This window comes from Parus major, chromosome 8, assembly GCF_001522545.3.
Source record: "Parus major isolate Abel chromosome 8, Parus_major1.1, whole genome shotgun sequence".
Taxonomy (NCBI): Eukaryota; Metazoa; Chordata; class Aves; order Passeriformes; family Paridae; genus Parus; species Parus major.
The window spans coordinates 19,835,253-19,856,356 of NC_031777.1; the positions used below are offsets into that span (position 1 = coordinate 19,835,253).

Consider the following 21,104-nt stretch of genomic DNA (forward strand, 5'->3'; position numbering starts at 1 on the left):
AAGTACTATACATCTTAACAGTGTATTTCATTTGAAAACACACTAACAGACTGCACTGAGGTGAGAAAATAACACACAGGAAAAAGAACTTAAAAAAAAAAAAATATCACACTGAGATGATATATGAAGTACAATTGGGATTTTAGAAAGAACTGTTCTCCAGCACAGGATTTAACCTTTACCAAAAGAAGACCAAGGAGTGAGTTTCTCTGACTTTACAATAAATGTTACGCTATGTTCCACTTTAGCACTGGTGTCTCAAAAATAATTTGAAGTAAACACAGCTGCAATGTAACTAAAAGATGATTTATATTGTCATCATTGGGTTTCAAAGCACAAACCATTCCTTTTTTTAAACCAAATCCACCATATATCACAATTACACTACAGGCGAATTACAAATCCCATCTGTATCCCACCCCATCCATACACTCACTTCTACTGCAAATAAGAAAATGGACCATTCTGAAAGACAAATCTGGACTGGCACAACTGACAAATCTTTCCATGAGTTTTACCAATGAGAGAATATTGAATCTGGTGTCCCCTTGCTCATATCTCCAAAACTGATGATTTCCCAGATGTCACTGGATTAAACACCAAAGAATGCATGCTACTTTCACAGTTAAATATGCTGCACAAGGTAAATAAAATTAGCATCACTGAATCATTCCACAGAAAAATACATGTCAGCTGCTCACAAAATACAGGTGGTGATGCCCTGTGTACAGTTTTCCAAGGATTATAATGCTTCACCTGGTGCCAGACCTAAACAGTTTAGTTAGGCAACTTAGTAGGACAATTGTTTAACTCAAAAGTGGAAACATCTTTGGTGGGTTGATCCTGACTGGACACCAAGTGCACACCAAAGTTGCTCCATCACTCCCCTCCTCAGCAGGACAGGGAAGAGAAAATAGAACAAAAGACTCCTGGGTTGAGGTAAAGACAGGAAGAGATTGATCACCAATTACCTTCTCAGGCAAAAAAGACTTTACTTAGGGAAATGAGCTTAATTTTCTGTCAGTCAAATCAGAGCAGGATAATAGGAAATAAAGCTAAATCTTTAAATACCTTCACTCATCCCTGCTTCCCAGGTTAACTTCACTCACGATTTTCTCTACCTCCTTTTCCCCAGTGGCACAGGAAGATGGGGAATGGGGGCTGCAGTCAGTTCATCACACGAAGTCTCTGCTGCTCCTTCCTCCTCAGTGGGAGGAGTCCTACCCCTACTCCAGCATGTAGTATCTCTCATGGGAGACAGTCCTCCAGGAAGTTCTCCAACATGAGTCCTTCCCACAGGCTGTAGCTCTTCACAAACTGCTCCAGTGTGGGTCCCTTCCATGGGGTGCAGTCCTTCAGGAACAGGCTGTTTGAGCATGGGTCACCCCCATGGTCACAAGTCCTGCCAGCAAAGCTGCTCCAGGGTGAGGTCCCTCTTCACAGATTCACAGGCCCTGCCAGGAGCCTTCTCCAGCCCAGGATTCCCATGAGGTCACAGCCTCCTTCAGACACCCCCTGCTCTGGCACTGGCTCACTCATGAGTTGCAGGTGGATCTCTGCTCCCTTGTGGACCTCCAAAGCTGCAGGGGCACAGCTGCCTCACCATGGGCAGCACCAGGGGCCACAGGGGAGTCTCTGTTCTGGCACCTGGAGCACCTCCTCCCCTCCTTCTTCACTGGCCTTGGTGTCTGCACAGCAGTTTCATTTCAGCATATTCTCATTCCTCTCTCCAGCACAGATTGTTTCACAGGCTTTTTTCCCCACTTTTAAAATCTGTTATCCCAGAGGCACTGTCACAGTCTCTGATGTGACAGTAGCAGGTCCATCTTGATTCTGTTGCACACGGGAAAAGTCTTTAGGAGCTTCATCCCTGTAGTACCCTGCTACTAAAACCTTGCTATGCAACCCCAATGTAACATCTAATTTCAGTGTCTGTAATTTCATTTCATGGCTGTAAGTTAGCCCCTTAATTGAGTAAGAATTTGTTATCTTTCACCAAACAACCACAGCAGACGTACAGCAGGTCCAGCAAGTGTGCATACAGGTGTGAATTGCTTAAGTCTTATGCCAACTAGCCAGGCTGAACCTCTTGACCAGCTGCTAGGATCCTCCTGGACAGCCACTGGCTAGGAAAGAGAGAGTCCCACAGTAAACAGCTGCCTTTCAGGCTAAGAAGCACCTCTGTGGGTCACTCTGAACACAGGCTGCCTAGTTTATAGTGATATTACCACTTGGAATTTAATCTTTAAAGTGAGAGCCATAACACTGATCCATTTGTTACCCTAAGGGCCCAAAGCACTCAAGCAAGAGCTCTGCAGGTGTGAGGTACATCATGGTAAAAGAACAATCAACAGGGAGGTAATCAACTGCATCAAACAGAAATCTCCCTGCCCCCTGTTTGAAAGCACCTGGCACCTCAGAGCCTGCTCTGCAAGAAGGCTTAAAGGAATAAGGTTAACATAAATAAATATCTTATTCTCTGTGTCCAGCTAGCTTTGCTCTCAAAGCCAACTACTCCATTGCCAGGAACAACAGAAAGGTCTGTTTGCAGCAGTTCACTTCTTATACGGCCTTGAATAAACAATTTCTCACATACTGTCCTATTATTTTCATTTCAGTATTAAGAAAGCAAATGAACTGACAAATATCACTCACTAAAGCAAAATTATAATTTGCCTATCTTAAAAGCTTTTAAAACAAAGCACTAGGTAAACACCATTTCATGGGAGGTGTCCTAGAAGACTATGTCCACAGTGTTTAGAAAAATGCTTAACACAGGAAAACGCCCCCTGTGGCTCTTGAAATTGTGGTCAGATGATGGTGCTGATAGCATTCGTCTTCTATCTTCACTATTTCTCAACAGCCCCTGTAGGAATGAGAGTTGAGTTTTCAAAAGTGGGAGGTTGAGCAAAGGTAAGGAGACATGGAGCTCTCACCCTCATCTAAAACATGCTGCTAATGCCTGTGAGAAAGTTATCAACCATATGGTCTAGTATGGAAAGTCTATAATACCTCATGATGCAGAGCCTGAATTTTTGTGACTGGGGGCATCCACTCTGAAACCTGAGGCACATCCAGGCACAAGAGAAATTCACTTGAAGAACTGGGGTTTTAATCTAAAGATTCCAAAATAGGACTAGTTAGCCTGGTTGTATTTTACACTAAGTGCATTTCATACTTGCAAAATATTATATAGGAGTGTTCGAGTGGGCAGATATTGTGAAGTGTCAAAAAAATGGCTTCACACCAACCTCTCCCTGAGCCATTAGTATAGACAGCAGGAAACAGTACAGAATTGAACCACTTCGTTTACCATTGCAAATGATATTACCAAAAGGAGAGAATAAATTTAGAGATGGCATGGAGCTGCTCTAAATCTCATTAAGGAACAAGAGTAATACAGTACAGCTCTAGAAATACTTTGTTATTTGAATTTCTCTTTCTGTTTCAGCTACAGGACAAAACCCAAAGTCATTTACAGTTTAGTAATATTTACAAAGAGGATTTATATTTAAAATAGTAAATCTCCCCCAAAAAACCATACAAAAGTATACAAAAGCATTGTATGTATAAACAGTTTCTGTACCCCTATCTCTGGATCCAAGTCATGTGACATCCTTCAATCTCATCAGCCAAATGTTATTTTGTTTGTTTTCCTAAGCTTTTTAAAATATACAAGAGCCTTTCTCCATTTCCTCAGATTTAGTATAACATATTTAAAAGGCATTCAGGACTCACATTAACATCTAACCAGCAGCCAAATATGTCATATTTTATCCCTCTTAGCTCACTGATTACAAAGCTCTATTAACTGAAAGACAGCACCAGTTCACAGAGATAATCAAAAGGAAAGGTCAGCGGTTTATGCATGAAGCCCTGGCCTTTCAGTGAAGTTCTGGGACTTGAGCTCAGTGCTAGTTTTGAGAAGGAATAGACAAAGATTCAATGTCCCTCATCACACAACCATAGAATTAGTAAGGTTGGAAAATACCAATACGAGTCCAACCATAAACCCAGCACTGTCACCCTCAACACTGAACCACATCCCTGAGCACCACATTCACTCGTTTTGAACATTTCCAGGGATGGTGACTCCACTCCTTCCCCAAGCAGCTTGTTCCAATGCTTGACCACCCTTTCAGTGAAGAAACTTATTACCTGGAAGAAGAGACCAACTCTCACCTGTCTACAACCTCCTTGCAGAAGCAATAGCATCCAGCGAGCCTCTTTTTCTCCAGACTAAACAGCTCAGCTCCCTCAGCTGCCCTAGACTGCAGCCTCACACTCTTTTTCCCAACCTGACAGAGCTGGCCTGACCCTTGCCCTTCCTGTCTTCAAATTTTATTGATCTATAGACTTCAACAGTTCACAGCAGAACCAGAAAATATCTGTGTACCAACATGGGAGAGAGGTGATCAGCAGCTGATGCTTCACTTCTTGCAGTGTGTACCCGCAGTACTGGCAGCCTCTGCTAATAACAATTGATTGGGCTGCAGACCTGGGCACTAATCCTGCTTCCACTGATTTCCAGGGGAGAATTCCACAGAGTTTTAGCAGAAGCAAGGCTGGGTTCTTTGAATAATGATATTTCATCCCTAGCATTTCCCGACCTTTTGTGTCTCTGACTGGCTCTATAAAGAGCATGTGGGAATGGCCTCAGTTACCCAGTGTTAAGTTTTTGTTCTCCCAAGAAATACAAAGGGGAAAAAAGTTACAAGAATGTCTGTCAATATAAGAGTGCTAGCAGATACAAGAAGTGATGGATTATAATAAAGAAAAAAGTTATTTGAGTCTGTTTTGCCTGACAGAATCTCAACATCACTTGATGGATGATTTGCCAGGGCTCACCATTTGTGAGTCATGCATCCACCTTAAGCTACAGCACTTTGGAGTACGTGTATCTCAGCATCTAATCAGAATGGCCTGCTCTAACACTCTCACTCTGAAAAGGGTGCACAGCAGCTTTTATTGCAGTTTTGTTATCCATGATAACATGATTCACCACCTGCAATTCTCTTTTCAAACTTTCCTAGTTTAAATGAGAAGAATAGAACTGTCTTATCTTTATTTTTCCCCTATGGAAGGGAAAGAAAAATATTTATTCTTAATCCATAGAAAGCAAAGAAAATGGAGGTCATTTAATCTTCAGCTGCATAATGTTAAGCCTGAAAGAAGACCTCAATTTTTTTCAAAGGTCATACTTCATAAATCCTGTATTTCTGTGCCCAGTTGCTCATATCTCACTACTGCTACACATAAAATAATTGAAACCCTTTGTATCTGCACTCTTGTATTTATAATTTCCATACTTGTTCTTTAGACTTTGCAAATTTTAGGCAAAGAAAACTGAGAACTATCTGAAGACCAAGCATACATACTTGGATGCCCTTACAGTCTACAAGAGACCCACTGTTGTAATCTAGATCACTTGAACTATACTTGAAGTATGTAAAAAAGCCATATTTGTTGAGGGCTTATTTTCCTCTTATTAAAAAAATATACAGCTTGATTAGAAAAGCACAATTTAGGCACCTATTACACTCAAAAGCTTCTTTGCAGTATATTTTACCTACTACTTCAGCATACAACCTGTATCATTTCATTGATGAATATTTGCACAAATTGCACTGGTTGGCTATTATCAGATAATTATTAAAAAATTCTTCTTCACAAATTTTAGCAAGAACAATATTAATTAAATGGTATAGACATTCACAGTGAAATACAAACCTTTGACACCTATAGCACAATACGACGGTTCCTTACAACCAGTTTTATACCCTTTTAGGGCTAAAATGTTAATTTTTTCTTTCACAATGAATGTAACTTTGCTTCCCAGCTTCACCTTCATTTTCATGTAGTTTTGTTAAGTGTTGTCATGTCTAAATGTGCTGCAACTATAGCACATTTCTTCTTTTGTTAATTAATGTTGTAATTTGAAAGGAAAATGTAATCATTACTGATGTAACAATAAAACATGGACATACTGTAGATAACTCCGGAATTTTAACTAGGAAATATAGATGCACAAAATTATCTTCTGTCCTCCTTTCAGTGAGCTGTCACCCATGTGCATATCTTACTTTCATGAATTTAATATTTTGAACACTGCCAACTTTGTCTTCATATTTCACAATCATAAACATAAAACAAATATGATGCTGCTAAATAAGAGCTTGAAATACAGTCTTCTTATAGAAATATGTATGTCTAAACCAGCTTCTCATTTTATTGATTGCTCTGTGCAAAAATATGAAAGCATAAATAATAGGAGTTGATTTGTTTTAATTTCTTTGCACTTAGCCATGGCCTCAGCCTAAAGAAGGATCTAACCAGAGTCTGACAGCTGAAGATTAACAGTCCTGCCATACCAACAGGCTTGACAAAGGAGCTTAACTTAATCCTTAAGGCAGTATAAGATGTCTTATGTGTATTACTGCATAGGAGCACAACTTTAATAAACACAGTGTAATGTAATTTTCAGTAGTTTTACTGATGTCAAGTATGGGATATGAAGCAAAAAATAATTTGACAGATCTATTTGTTTTCCAAGGGAAACTATTTTTTAGAGATTACTTCTAGTTTGAATTTCAGCCACAGTGCTTTGCAAGGACTGGTATACAAAAAAGCAATTAAAAAAAAGAGACAAGCAGATGCAACCTCATCATTCATAATCATGTGGGACTCAATTTCAGCTAAACTGGCTTACACATTGCTCCGTTATAGCTGTTTTTACCTCTGATCTCAGTCACAAGGTTTTCATCCACTTACTGTGAACAATGCACTTCAATTTTAAGAAGTTTTGAGAACTTAAATAACTGTTAGGTCCATGGAACTAGTATGACATGGATGAGATAACATTTTGCACCTCCAAGAAGAGTTTATCTTCTTTTTTTATTTGCTATGTCATAAATACTGTGAAAATTAACGAACATACCTGAAAGTTCAAATGCTAGGACATTAATTTTCATGTTAATTTTTTTCACATGATGCACTACAAATATGAGATGTCATCTTCATAACACACTGAAAAATATACCTAGAAAGTGGCATAATTAAAAAATACAATTTCTGAGAAACTTTTAATAAAGTTGATGCATCATATCATCAATCAACTTACTTTGTATGTGTCTGTGAGCACTGAGAAGCACACTGGCTCAGTCTCTTTTTAGCATACATTCTACTTCCAGGTGCTCCTAGTGCATCTGCCTCACTGTGCTCCTTAGCAATAAGAAACCTCAAAGACAGGTCTGCAGGTCCTGGGAAGTGTCTCAAATCTCAGTTTGATCTGAAGATACATGCTATTCCAGCTTATATGGATGTCTGTGCATGGGATGCATTCTCTTCCATCCTGACAGCACTGAGAGCTCTGACAGAAAGACTGAGAGCCACCTTCAGCTGAAGCCCAGGATGCTGCACACCCAGGGTCTTTCATGAGAGCAGGAACATGATCCCTACACTTACAAGTGGGTAACAGGCTGTGCCAGTTTCAAATCAGCACAGCTGGGAGTGAAAGGTGATTCTAAAGCCTCATTTCACTTTCCATCCCAAAATGTCCACAGGCATAATTAAAGATACCCTGAAAGCTGTTTTGTATTACATAAACTGCTACAGATCAAAAAGGTTCACTGTGCTGGAAGAAATCAGACACATTAATACCAGAGATACCCTCCTGGCCTTGATATCCCTCCTCCACATGTACCAGCAGCAAAGTACCTCAATTATGCCCTTAAACCATCAGGGACACATCGACACTACCCATGAGAAAGAATATTCAGCGTATCTGTAACTAGGTTCATTGCTTCTTTGCACTGCTACTGAGACATAAAGCAGATACAGCAAAAGTGAAAAAAGTGAAAAATGCAGCTCTAGTTTTGATTCTACTTGTAAAAAAACAGAGCTTTTGGCTATTCATAAAAATTAAATCAAAATTAAATCCATTAATATGATAATTACATATGGAAAGAATAACATTAAGGCTCAAAGGCAACCAGTACCTTGTTAGTGAAGACATTACTAAATATCCTATCAGCAACAATTCTTCACTGACCAAAATTAAGATAATTGTCAATATCTCCAAAGCAATATATACATGCCAGAGAACACCAGAAGACAAATGAAAACACAAATATTACAAATTAAATAACCTGTGCATACAGAAATAGCCATGTTACAAGCAAAAAAACAAACAGCTTCATGCTCAAACATGATTTTGTAGAGCAAAGAAATTAAAATATTTTCTTCAGCAAATATCTGTCCAGTGAAAACAGCAGATTTTGCTATAAGTGATGACTCAGATGACTAAATCATGCTCTGTGAACCAAATTTAGTGTCTCATTTCAAACTTTGAAAACCTGATCCACAACATCATCTATCATATTAGTCTTCAGTACAAGAAAGAAATTATGAAAAATAGTCTTTTTTGTTAAGTGCACTAAACATGTGGCAAACTAATGACCAAAAATTAAGTGACAAGAGTACTCCGAGTTATAAACTCCAGTCATATAAGGCAAAAAATTCCTGTCAGTGTGGCAGAGGACTGAAAATGCTCCTCTGGAGCAGAGTTAGGAAGCCACTAGGACATGGACCAGTTTTTTGCTGAGACACACAAGCAAATACTGACCAAGCTCCATACAGGCAATCACATGCCAGCACTGCCCAGGAGCTGCCCGTAGGGCTCACAGAAACTCCATGTGAAAGCGATATAACCCCACCATGTATGCTGAGCCCAGGACAATAAACCCCATCTTTCAGTCAAGCTTATTAGTTCTGACTTAGCAACAGGCAAACTGCAGCAGCTCTGCTGCCAGAGCACAGCCCGAGCATCTCCAACCAGCTCAAAGGGAGGGCAGAGCGCGCTCCCGTCTGCTGGCAAAATCCCAGCCTGACATATGCTCAGACATCATGGCAGCTGGCACTGGGAAAACCCTCACTGAAGGGCTGGGTATTATGTACAGTCCCATTCATGGCCGAGGCAGTTCTCATGGATAATGTGAGCAATATTATAGCAAACTGTCTCAGGCTCATGAATCACTATTAGAAACAGAAAGAAATCTGGAGTGGTGTTACAAAGAGAATACATAAGTTGGTGAACAAATGGAAATAGCAGTGACTTTGTTATAGGTGTTTTATTTGTAAAATGCATTTTACATAGTTATCAGTAATATCAACAATGACCATTTTATGGAATATAAACTCTAAGAAAAAAAATATTTAAATAAAACATGAAGTGTTTTGTCATATTTTGTTTTTTAAAAACAGGAGTTCACCTGCAATTACCCAGGCACAGGCAGATGAGCTGAGCAAGGACAGGCACTGCTAACTCTGCATTGCTTTGGCAGCTGCATTCAGACCACTGCCTGTATTTTGAGGTTTTATGTTTCTATTTTAGAGCAAACCAATACACTGAGATGTGTGAAACTAACCCTTTAATAGTAGCATTAGGACTAAAACAGACAGCAAACAAATTCAGGAGCACATGTGACACTATTTTAATCTCCATGGATGAAATTAAGCCAAGTGTCAGAAGGACTGAAGATGCCACTCTGAAAGCTGGAGGAGAGCAGGGAAGGCATAGCACAGGTTGGACAACAGCACATACTCCCTCTGAACTCTGCACTGTGACTGAGGATAAAGCTGGGAAAGCACTGCTTCCATCTATTTGGCCAAAAGCTTTCTCATAAAGACCATGGACAAGTCTCAGAAACCATGTTTTCTAAACATGTCTTTGCTGTGGCCAAAGGATCAGTCTCTTCAAATACAAGGTGTACGTAATTTGGATAGCTAAAGTTAAAGAACATCTAGAATACCAAATGCAATTTCAGTCCTTGGCACTGCACTTAAGAACTGTCCAGATGTGTTGTTGACATGTCTTTGACACTATTCCCCGGGCACTCCATGTAGATTGCACCTATCTTGACCTCCAAATGCTGCAGAAAGCAGCGTGCAGAGCCAGCCCAGCTCCAGAAGACACACGGCTGTAGAAGACCAGGATTTACTTGCTCAGATACAGTGTGACTATTCTGGTTTCAAGCTAAGAAGGCTGTCTCAAACTACACTAGGCAGATTTACTGACCCAGCCTCTGCCAGCCTTGGCATCTCTGCATCATTTCATCAGCCCACAGCCACGTGCTACCTTCCTGCCTGCTGTGTTAACTGTGGTTGTTTAAAATACACTGTAAGATTATTACATCCTTTGCTGTACTAAATTTGGTGTGTACTATGCATGAAATACAGTAGAGTTGAAGCAGAAAACATTGTATCCTATGACAAGAGGAATGGCTTTGAACTGAAAGAGAATAGGTGTTGACTGGCTATTAGGAGAAAAATCTTCACTATGACTGTGGTGAGGCCCTGGCACAGGCTGCCCAGAGAAGCTGTGGTTGCCCCATCCCTGGAAGCGTTCAAGGCCAGGTACTACAAGGCTTGGAACAACCCAGTCTACTGGGAAGTTTATCTGCCCATTTCAGGGTGAGGAGTGAAACAAAATAATCTTTAAGGTCCCTTCCAAGCCAAATCATGGTGGTTTCTAGGATTCTGTAGTAATGTGCTTCCTCAGATGCTGTTTTGTACAAGTCACTAGTGTGAAGTTCATTGAAATGAAACACAAGTGTCTATCCACAGAGAACAGCAATACAGGCAAGAAAGTTTAGAAGGGAATGACCCTGGCTCTAACTCATGTCACTGCCTTCAAAACACAGCCTGGTATCTCAAACTGGGAGAAAAGGTTTTCACCTCATGCAGGCAAACTGGTAGGCAGCCCATACTCCATGATGAATGCAGTCTCTAGAACCCTGTTTCTCAGCCAGCCATTTCTTAAACATAACAATAGTTCCTTTAACTTTCCTGTGCACAAGGCTTGCTACAGGTTGCACAAATTTGCACTGAGGAATTTTTCTTTTCTTTAGAGCTAGCTCTTAGACTGATGATCTGCTGAGTGTTATTACATCTACTTTTATGACCTGCTATACCCGGGGGCAAGATATATTTTAACAGCACAAAATTTACAGAGTACTTTGTTTCTGCAATATTAACATCATGCCAATACCTGAGGATGCTAATAACACACTAAATTCAAAATATATTATTTGCTAAACAAAAATGCATATTCCAAATATACTGAACGTTTATTGAGAAACATTTTCCTCTTCCAGATTATTTCTAACTAAGCCATTTATTCTGTAATGGAAATTTTTCTGCAGCTGCAATGAATTCCTAACCTGTTGTATTCAACAACAAGACACACATTTATATATTCTTGTTCTGTGTTACTTACAACAGTCTGCATTATTAAATCTGAATTAAGGAAACCTGATCTATGCTGCCTGTATACCATATAAACCCATGAATGTTCCCTTATCTTGGACAATGAACACTTCATACTACACTGTCATTGTGAGAAAATAGTCTACCAATCTATCAGCTTTCCCACTCTGTTTTATAATAACCCGATCTTACTCCAAAGTTCTCTTACAAGGTTTCAGTAAAGATTCAGTTTTCATTATTGCATGTAATAAACACACAGTGCTTCTCTTCCCTCCTGTGTCACTCTGAATACAGCCCAGCCACAAGTGCTACCAGATTTGCCCAACCCCAGTTGAAATGTGCTGGATTCTCTACAGCAATGTGTACGTGTTCCTCAGTGCCCAGCTCTGTCTTTCATATAGACCATCAAGGGACACCTCAGAGCTCCACTTCTCCATCTGTATTTTGCACTTCTGTTACAAACAGATGCTCTGAAGGCAGAAAGTTTCAGCCTTGACTCGTTCCCTCACTGCCTAGGTGACTTCTATTTTTAACTGCATTTGCCTATTTTCAGAATGACAGTAGAGAACAAATAATAGCAAGTTTTGAACTGAAAATACTTGTTTTTCCAGCTGACAGCAAACTTTAGCAGTTAACCTGGTCTTAGCACTTCAGCTTTTAACTATGAGAGAAAGAGTGAAGACTAATGGAGATTGCTTAGGGATGAGGTAAAACAAAGTGAGGTTAAAGACCATGATGCTTCACCTCACTTCAAAGTAGCTTTTGTGCTGCCACATCTGCTTATATCAGCACCAAATGACTGCTGATTTGATCATAATTGCCCTAATTAGGAAGTTCAATTAATGCACTGAGTTCTTCCTTCATATCAATGCCATCTCAGCATCAAGGATGTGCACACGGAGCAATACTGAGCAATACAGGTTAAACTCGAAAGGAAGGTCACTGGGAAAAGGAAACTACCTGCAATCTACTGTTTTGAGGATACCACATAGTTAGGATGACACTCAATATCCACTTATGCCCCAGGACAAGCAGAAAGGGAGAATTTAAGGAACTCTATTGAGAGATATCCATCAGCTGTGAGCAAAAATTACATTTCCTGTCATTGAAAATCTCATTTAGTTCAGACTTGCTTCCACCAAGGATTAAAAACCTTCAAAAGAACACTTTGTCTTCACAGGAAGATGAAAATAGCCTAAAATGCTCACAGTGAAAGATCATGTGAAAAAGAAGTGCACAATATAGCAACTTTAAATGGTTATCAAATATAATATACTTCAACACATACTAAAAATACAAATGTGGTCATTGAAATTAATGCTGAAAGAGAAGAGAAAAAAAATTAAGGGGCTATGCATGAGAAATGAACAAATTTCACCAGGAGACAAAGTGTCACCAATTCTCTGCCTGCAAGTATTTTGCAAATCCATTGAAATAAGAAATTTGTATGTTCACAAAAGAAGACAGGTAAGCAGATGAGAGAAACAGACAGCACCCACATATTAAAATATTATGTGTATGATATTCATAAAACAGAAAAAGGGATATCCCAAATCAGGATAATTTGTGAAAAAAATCATATAATCCAGAATCTGTTAAAAAAAAGAAGTGCACAAATTAACATCTTCATGCTTCTGCAGTTTTTCCTCTACAAACAAAAAAGAGAGAATAAAGCCCCAAAGCAACAAAATAAACAAAACAACAAACAAACAGCAAAAAAAAACCAGCAAAAAACCAAACAAACCAACAAAAAAAACCCAAAGAAAACCTGCTTTGTCTTGGTCAGCTGTAAAAATAAGCATATAGTTTATGGTATATAAACCAATATATGGTATCAGATATTGTGGTGAGATGTGACTTTTTTAAAATTTGAGAAAATTTAAACACAGTTCTGCATCAACTGTTGACCTGACTACCTACTATTTATGTTTTTACTGAAATAAATCATCAATATCTTTTGATACAGTCTCTGAAATAATTTTTCTGCTTCCGTTTCTATTAAAGAATAAGGCTATATCACATCATGTCACACATTACAGAGGGCAAGATCTGCACCTGGTATAAACCCCAAAACCATCTCTCTTGTTTCAGAATTACAATGATTGTCTCTTCTTTATCTTCCCAACACCAGGAAATGATCAGAACACTGCTAGTTTGTGGTTGGGTAGATTTTTATCCATCATGCTACATTAATGAACATTTACAACATCATGCACTAGATGCATACCAAGCATCTTTCAGTTTTCAGGGATATTTTAATATTTAACAGTACCTGTGCTCTTTTGAGATGATTTTTTTAAGCAACAGATCCTGACCTCTGCCTGGACTTACTACCCCTGCTAGTTAGATTTCATCTTTAACAGCACTTGTTTTAGAAAGAATTAGGCAATACAATGTTAACTGTAAAATATGACATTTTCTTATTATCCTAGATAACATTTCTCTTTCAAGCACACACTGGAGTCAGAATTCTATAAAAGTTGCATCCAACTACAGAACACAGCCTTTTTCATAAAATAAATGTATAAACTGCACAGCACCTGATACTTACATATAAACATTTAAAAAATATTTCAAGATATTTTAAGTAGAAGCAATCCCCTGCTAGAACTACTGGTTTCTTGCAGAGATGTCAAGCAACCTGGAAAACAGGAAAACATGCCATAATTTGCTGTCATTGCTGTGGGCTCTATATTGCTCTGTGTGAGTAGCTAGAGCACACAGAAACTGCTAAAAATTTTAGACAAGGATCATCAAAATGAAAGCTTGAAAAAGCACACTACTGCAGTAGCTCAAAATTAAGAAACTGTAAAACACAGGACAGTTATTATTCAAAAGCTGTATAAATCTGGAAGAACAATTGTCTCTGTTCTCTGTGTGTGGCTATTCAGTTACATTCCCTGACTGTCATGGTATTTTTTTTACTTTTTTTTTGTTGTTTATTTTAATATGCCAACTTTAAAAGGATTTAAATAAACCTACAGCTTAACAGTGGCAGAAAACTGTGGTACCTAAAAATATAAAAAGCCAGGAAGCCAAGAGAGCACTGAGCAAAGGGCATTTTGGGCTCCCAACATGCCTAGGTCTCTGACAGATGGAAGTGTCCTCAACAAGGTTATTCTAGAATAAAGTCTCCCCCTTGTGGATCTCTCACATAATAAAAACTCCATCAAATCCTTAATTGCATAATAAAGTTTGTGTTCCTTCCTTCGCAGGTAAGAATTTCAGGGGCAAATTAGGAACATGTCAAGAAATCATGGTACGTGGTTTACTTAACTCTGTGGGCTTGATCCCATCTCAGGCAAGACAAGCTGTTCTGCTGTAAGATACATTATGGTTCTGTGATAAATTTAAAAAACACTAGAATCTTCAAAATAATTTGATTCCTTCTCATCTCTATGTTTAATTATGAAGGCTGGTTTAGTGAAGCCCCTCAACACTATCCAGTCCCAAACGTCAATGGTTTAATGAGGCAAAAATTCAAATTCCAAACTCATTTGACTTAATAATTACTAAAAATAATATAAAATATGGCAAGATTCCCACCTGATTTTAAGTGCATAAAGTTTATTATCCTAAAAAAAATAGTTTCATCCAAGAGCAACTTTTTGCAACTCAGAGATTAAGGAGCTATAGCAGCACTATTTGCGGAATGACTCTTCCTCAAACACTTCATTAACTACACTATTCTCTGATCTGCATTAATTTAGAGGGATCACCAAGATTTCTTTGCATATGATAACTCACATTATCATAAATTAAGAAATCATGGTGATCACTTAAATTATCATGTTGATCTCAATTCGCTCTTAAGGTATTTTAAAGTGTTTCTAATAAATAATACATTTTGACTGCAGAATTGATTTTAATTTTTTTTTATTTTCTAAGAAACAAAATCCTTGATGGCTTGAAATATTATTCAATTACATATGTGACAAACTCATATTTTATTTGCAGCACCAACTGTTGAGTCAATACTGGGTAAAAAACTTTTTAACTATCCAGAGACATGTTCTCACATACACCTCAGAATCATAATATAATGGTTAAATATTTATTTCTTGCAAGTTCTGGGATAGTGCTACATTTCCTACTTTCATTAACATTCTCTTATTTATATGCAGTAATTGCTTTAAAAATATTAGCATTGTAATTTCTTGCTAGCAGTATGATAAATCAACAGAAAGGCTTATCCCCATTCCTCCTCACAGAAGAGTATGATTCTGCTTCCCTCAATGCCAGTGACAAAACCTCTTTAATTTCAGGATACCACTCAAAGAACTAATGAAAGATGTCGCTTTGACAGTGTAGGACTCCTGTCCTTTCTAACTGCAGAGCAGATGCAGTAGCTAAGTAGTGCTATACTCAATGTGCCTCTGGAGGAAGCAACAGCTCCTCAAAGTAGAAGCCACCACTTCTTCACTTTCAGTCCTTGACCTCTCAATAATAGCTATCAGCAAACCATATTTTCTGTTCAAAATGTGAGATTTTTCTTTAGGATACAACATCTGGCAATTTGGAACAAAAAGAGATACCATTTATTCATTTCAAACATCCATCAACAATGTCAACTGCTGTTACTCTGGGACAAGCAGAGGTGAAATGACAAGAATCCACTTTCATCTCTGAATTCACAGCATTTCTAATTTTTTTTTTTCTCCAAGAATTCAGCTCAACAAAAATTAAGTACACACTGCTAAACTGTGGAAGGCTACTAAAGCTAAGTGCAGGGGTTCTGATCTCTGATGCTTGACTCTTGGAAAAATGGGCTTGCAGAAATGATGAAGGAAAAGACTAGAAAGTCCTGCAAAAAAACCTCTTCAACACAGTAAAAAAAAATTACATCTTTTACTGTATTCTCAGAGACTGCCTGCTTATCTTGACAGTATGGATGAGGAACTACAATTCTTACTGAATATAAAATAAAAGGAGAAAAATAATTGGTAATTACAATATTGCAGGCTATATTTGAAAATCATTGTTACTTAGTACTAAGTGCCCAGATTTTCTGGCAAATAGTCTCCATACATGATCATCCGGCACTGAATGAGGTGTATTGCTAGTAGCGACAGACATTTGTCATACATGATATTTCACAACTAGAACAATTGTTGAATTTTATCCCTGAAGAGAAACATCTTTACTTCCACATACTTACACAGCTTGTGTGTCAATACTTGCACTGTGATTATGGATTAATAACTTCAGAAACTGTCATACAGCCTCTACATAGATGTGCAGACTTACTTTCATTAAATGCACCAGAGTAGGTACAACACCATGTTGTACCCATACATGAACATGAAAGGAGATTTTCCTGTTAAAGCGAATTATGGGATCCAGAAACAAGCACAAGAATGATCCAGACATTCAGTCTACTGCTATCTGTCATTCATGCATGAACACATACCAAGGATGAATTTTGTATAATGGTCATTCAGCTTCAGGTCATTCAACTTGACAGATAATTCCAAGATTCTATATGGGAAATTAAGGAAGCTATACGGTGAAAAATCTACCATTCATTGTCATTTCACACCATCACCTCTGTGCTATCAAAATAACATGTACCATTGATGAACTCATTCCTGCCTTACCTTCGCAAGCCTGTTGTTCTCAAACAACAGATACTTCCCATCTCCTTCCAGACCTCCCGGTCTCTTCAAATATCATGTCCCTTTCACAGCTACAAAATTTTACCTTGCTCTCTTCTTGCAGCTCTCTTCATATTATTGAAAACCTCCCCAGCTCCCTCATTTCACTTGCTATTCAAGCTGTCTTCTCTGCAGTTTGCAGTGTCCCACCCAAACCACATGTTCTCTGAACGTGTCTCACCATTCCTCAGTTCTTGCTATCTCTCTCCCTATTCTTACCATCACAAATCCTGCACCCTTCTTTTTCCAAACCATGAATTCCTGCAATTTTTTGCATTCTCTATTTTTTTATTATGCATGAAACCTATGTATTCTGGGATTGTAAATCCGTGACAAGTACATGGACTACCAAATTAAATTACAAAAATAAATACATCATTAAGAGACAAAAGCCCCTTTCTCCCCAGTCTCCTTTATGGTAATGCAGTGTCCCCACTGCTCTGTATACCATAATGGCACAGCTCTCTGCATGATCTCATGTGCATTAAAATAAGACAAAGCAAGCTGGGAACACAGCAGGGATAGCAGAATATTCTTTTTGACCCACAGAAGTTAGGTGGAAGAGTTATTAAACCTGCAGCAGATTATTACTGTGAGGCATGAGCTGTGTGAAATGAAATTCAGAAATGGAGTATCTGTGGCGTTTGGGCTATATTACAATGTATTAAAAAGCCAAAGGATCACCTTTCTCCAAAACACAGGGAAACATTAAAATTACCCTGGAAAATAACAGAACAGTGATTTTAAGTATGGCCTGTTAATGAGAGCTGTTTGTGAGTCTGGAGAAACCAGTATGAGGTGTTATCAGAACCAGAAGGCTACTCACACATGCATCTCATAAAACCCACAGAAGTCTTTTTGATTACTGCTGCATATAAAAACCATGTGCACGTATATCTACACCTATCACTACAGTCATGTTCAAGAAGAACAAAAGAATTACAAGAGTGCACATCAGACAGTAGGAAGCCTAAGGCCAAACTTGCTTTTTCTATAGACATTACATTTGAGAATTTCCAGGACAACCATGTAAGAAAGCAAATAAAGCCTACAAGGCACCATCATGTGCTATTTTTCTGTGTTAAGAGGCCTACAGATAACTCTTGCATAGAAAGTTATGCCAGAAGGAACAATAAAAATCTCTGTATATCAAAGTCACTAGTCTTCACACAGTACCTCTAAACTGAGCCCAGTAACTCATTTGACAACATATCTTTCAGAAGGTTGTCAATCTGGATGTGAAAACCTAAGAAAGTTGTGAATCCTCATTTCTCTTGCTTATTTTCTAAAGTAAATTTTTACTGTAAGATGTGTGTGCACTAAACAATATCTGTGGTTTTGGAAGAGGAAGACCTTGGAATTTCCAGGTGAAAGCAACAAACCAAACACCATCCAAAAAGCAGAGGAATCTGCCTTCTGAGAAAATTACTGAAGCTTGATTATTTCTCTGGCATGGATGTGCCACCTTGCTCACTTTATGTCACTACATCTGTCCTGTGAGTTATCAAAGCTTAGTCTGCCTATCTCTGGTAAACAAGTATTATAGTCTGACAATACAGCCTGGTAATTCCTCTGTCAAGGGGAGGGACGTAATTTTGTTCACCATTAAAGAAGTGCCCCCAATTTCTAGAGTAGAAACTACGGGTGACAACTTCTGCTTCCCAGAAGGGAGATGAAAAGGTCATTTGTGCAGGAGACTTTTATTTTTCCTATGACAAAATTAGCTAAGAATAAACACCTACCTATTGACTTTGCCCTCCGGTAAATAAACCTCATTCTTTAACCCTTAATAATATCAGCATAAACATACATTTGTACTGTACCTAGAGCGTACAGCATTACAAACATAGCACTTCACCCTTCCCCCGCTTCTGCTGTGCAAGGGAGAAGAGAAGCAGCGGCACAAACACCCAACCTCGGGCTGGAGCCCGGCTCCTGACCCCGGTAATTCCTGCCCCCGGGCCAGGCGCGATGGCACCCGGAGGCCGCTTAAGCCAACCTCGACAGTGAGGCTAGCAGGGCACGCCGACCCCGCCGAGGGGAACGGGGCATGTCACGGGGGGCAGAAGGGGGAGCTCGTCAGGCTCGGGGTCGGAGCCTCCCAAGGGAGGCCGGGGCAGCGCGGGGTCCCGGCTGCCCCGGGGCCGGGAGGGAGGGGCGGTCCCGCGGCCGGTGGCTCACCTTGTGCTCCAGGACGCTGATGTAGCCCTCCAGGAGGCCGGCCCCGACGGGTAGAGCCGGGTGGCGCTGGCCGCGTTCCGGCGGGCGGCTGGGCACCGCCGCCACCTGCTGCTGCCGCCGCCGCGCCTCCGGGTGGCCCCCGCCGATGCCGATGCCGCCGTACATGAGCAACAAGCTGGTGCACATGGTGGTGAGCGCCAGGCAGACGGCCAGCCCGTGGCGCTGCGGGGGGCAGAGAGAGAGCCGGCTGAGCGGGCTCCCCCCGCCGCGGGGCTCGGCGGGGCGCGCCGCTTCCCCGCCGGCGCACCCGCAAGTTTCACCCACCAGACACCCGGCAGAAGTGCGAGGAGAGAACTGGGGAAGCCCCTCCGTCCTCCTCTCTGCCCCCTCGCCAGCCCGCTCCCGTGCCTCCCTCCTTCCCCAGCCCTGCTTCCTCGCCTCTTCTCCCCTCCGTGCGCCCGGCTACCCCGCGCCTCTCATTCCCGTGCCGCCGTCCCCCTTTGGGCATCTCATTCGTGCATTTTAACGAGTGTTGGGGACTGTAGCGCTTCCCCCCGCCCAGCTACCTCCAGCCTCGTCCTTTAAGCAGATCGGTTTTCTGTACGCTCCTTAAAACGCACACACACGCAAAAACCCCCAAACCGCCAGCAACACGAATAAAAGAAAGCAGGCGGAAAGTTCTTGGCCGCCGCCACCAAGGTTTGACCGCCTTCGCGCGATGCCGGAGAGCCGCGGGGATGCAGCCCGGCGAAGGCTGGAGCGTGTGCAGGGTGCCCGGGGCAGCTCCGCTCCGCGCCGCTCCCCTGCTCTTCTCCCCGCCGCCGGAGCCGGGATGAGCCGTGCCAACAATGCACTTACCATCAGGGTCTTCATTTTGTGCGCCTCCCGGCCGCCAGTCCTCCCGCTCCCCGCTAGGCTCGGCATGGCGGGGAAGCCGCAGACATGGCTCGGCCAGGGAAGCGCCGCCGTGGCGGGGATTAGGGGGGAATTACACTCGGCCGGACCCTCGGAGCCTGCCAGAGCCGGGTCCTCGGCTGCCCCGCCTGCCTCCGCCTCCGCCCCCGCCTCCTGCTGCCGGCGCAGCGGCGACTTCAGGGCAGGTGGAAGTTAACTTCTGCCTCCCGCTCGGGCGCTGCTCCGCTGGCGAGCCCGCGGCGCGGGGGGGGCGGGCACCGGGCGGGCACCGGGCGGGCACCGGGCGGGCACCGGGCGGGCGGCGCCTCTCCAGCCCCGAGCGAGCAGGAGCAGGGAGGGGAGCTCTTTTCCTTCCTCCCTTCCTCTTCCCAGGCCTCCGTCCTGCTTGTGGTACCGGGGCACGACCTTCGCGTTACATTATTTGTATTTTTACCTAGTGGAAAATTTCTCGTTCTCCCACCGCTGCCTGGGTTTCCTGGAGCTGGCAGCCACCAGGCAATACTTTAAATTCACGTTAGTAAAAAAATAGACGCTCTCAACTCCTTGTGCGGTGCTGACAATATCCCTTCACACAATCTTGCCTAAGCTCTAACAACCGGTTTCAAACCCTTTTGACAGAAGCTTTCTTCATCTCATAAATCAAATCTCACAGACTTGCTCCCCATGCCGTCTCTCTGGTTTCTGAAGGCGGACATTTTCCCAATCTCACAAGCAGCCTTCTAAAGTTTTTTATTCTTTCTTTGTGTTAATAGTTTATGGTTCAGTTGTGAAAACTTTATCAGACCTCAAATTACACAGATCTTTTGCTGTGGGAATTCCACGTTTATAAATGTACCCCTTCTAAACAAGCCATTTTTAGGATTTATGTCTTACAAAGTTATTAGACTGACAGCATTAAAAAAAAAATCTATCTCCTAATCATGGAATTATTTCACTTGAAACTAATCATCGAAACAGTAGCTCTAATATATATCTTCTCATCTAACCTACAGCTATGTAGTATTAAAAATTACATTAAGGAGAAAACTATCAGCAGGATAACTCCACCGCGGTCACAATAGCACCTTTCTCAAGGCTGGAATTGTCATT

General features: G+C 41.0%; 1 protein-coding gene across 1 annotated transcript in view; it reads right to left on the minus strand.

Annotated features, from left to right (window-relative positions):
- Positions 1 to 20,237, minus strand: part of ST6GALNAC5 (ST6 N-acetylgalactosaminide alpha-2,6-sialyltransferase 5) — a 69,775-nt gene extending 49,538 nt beyond the window's left edge. Inside the window, exons 1-2 of the mRNA XM_015635797.3 lie at positions 19,959 to 20,237; positions 19,101 to 19,322 (exon numbers count right to left, since the gene is read on the minus strand). Coding sequence (XP_015491283.1) covers positions 19,101 to 19,322; positions 19,959 to 20,024 — 288 coding nt within the window. The 5' untranslated portion in view covers positions 20,025 to 20,237. The remainder of the gene's footprint in view (positions 1 to 19,100; positions 19,323 to 19,958) is intronic.
- Positions 20,238 to 21,104: the final 867 nt, after the last annotated feature.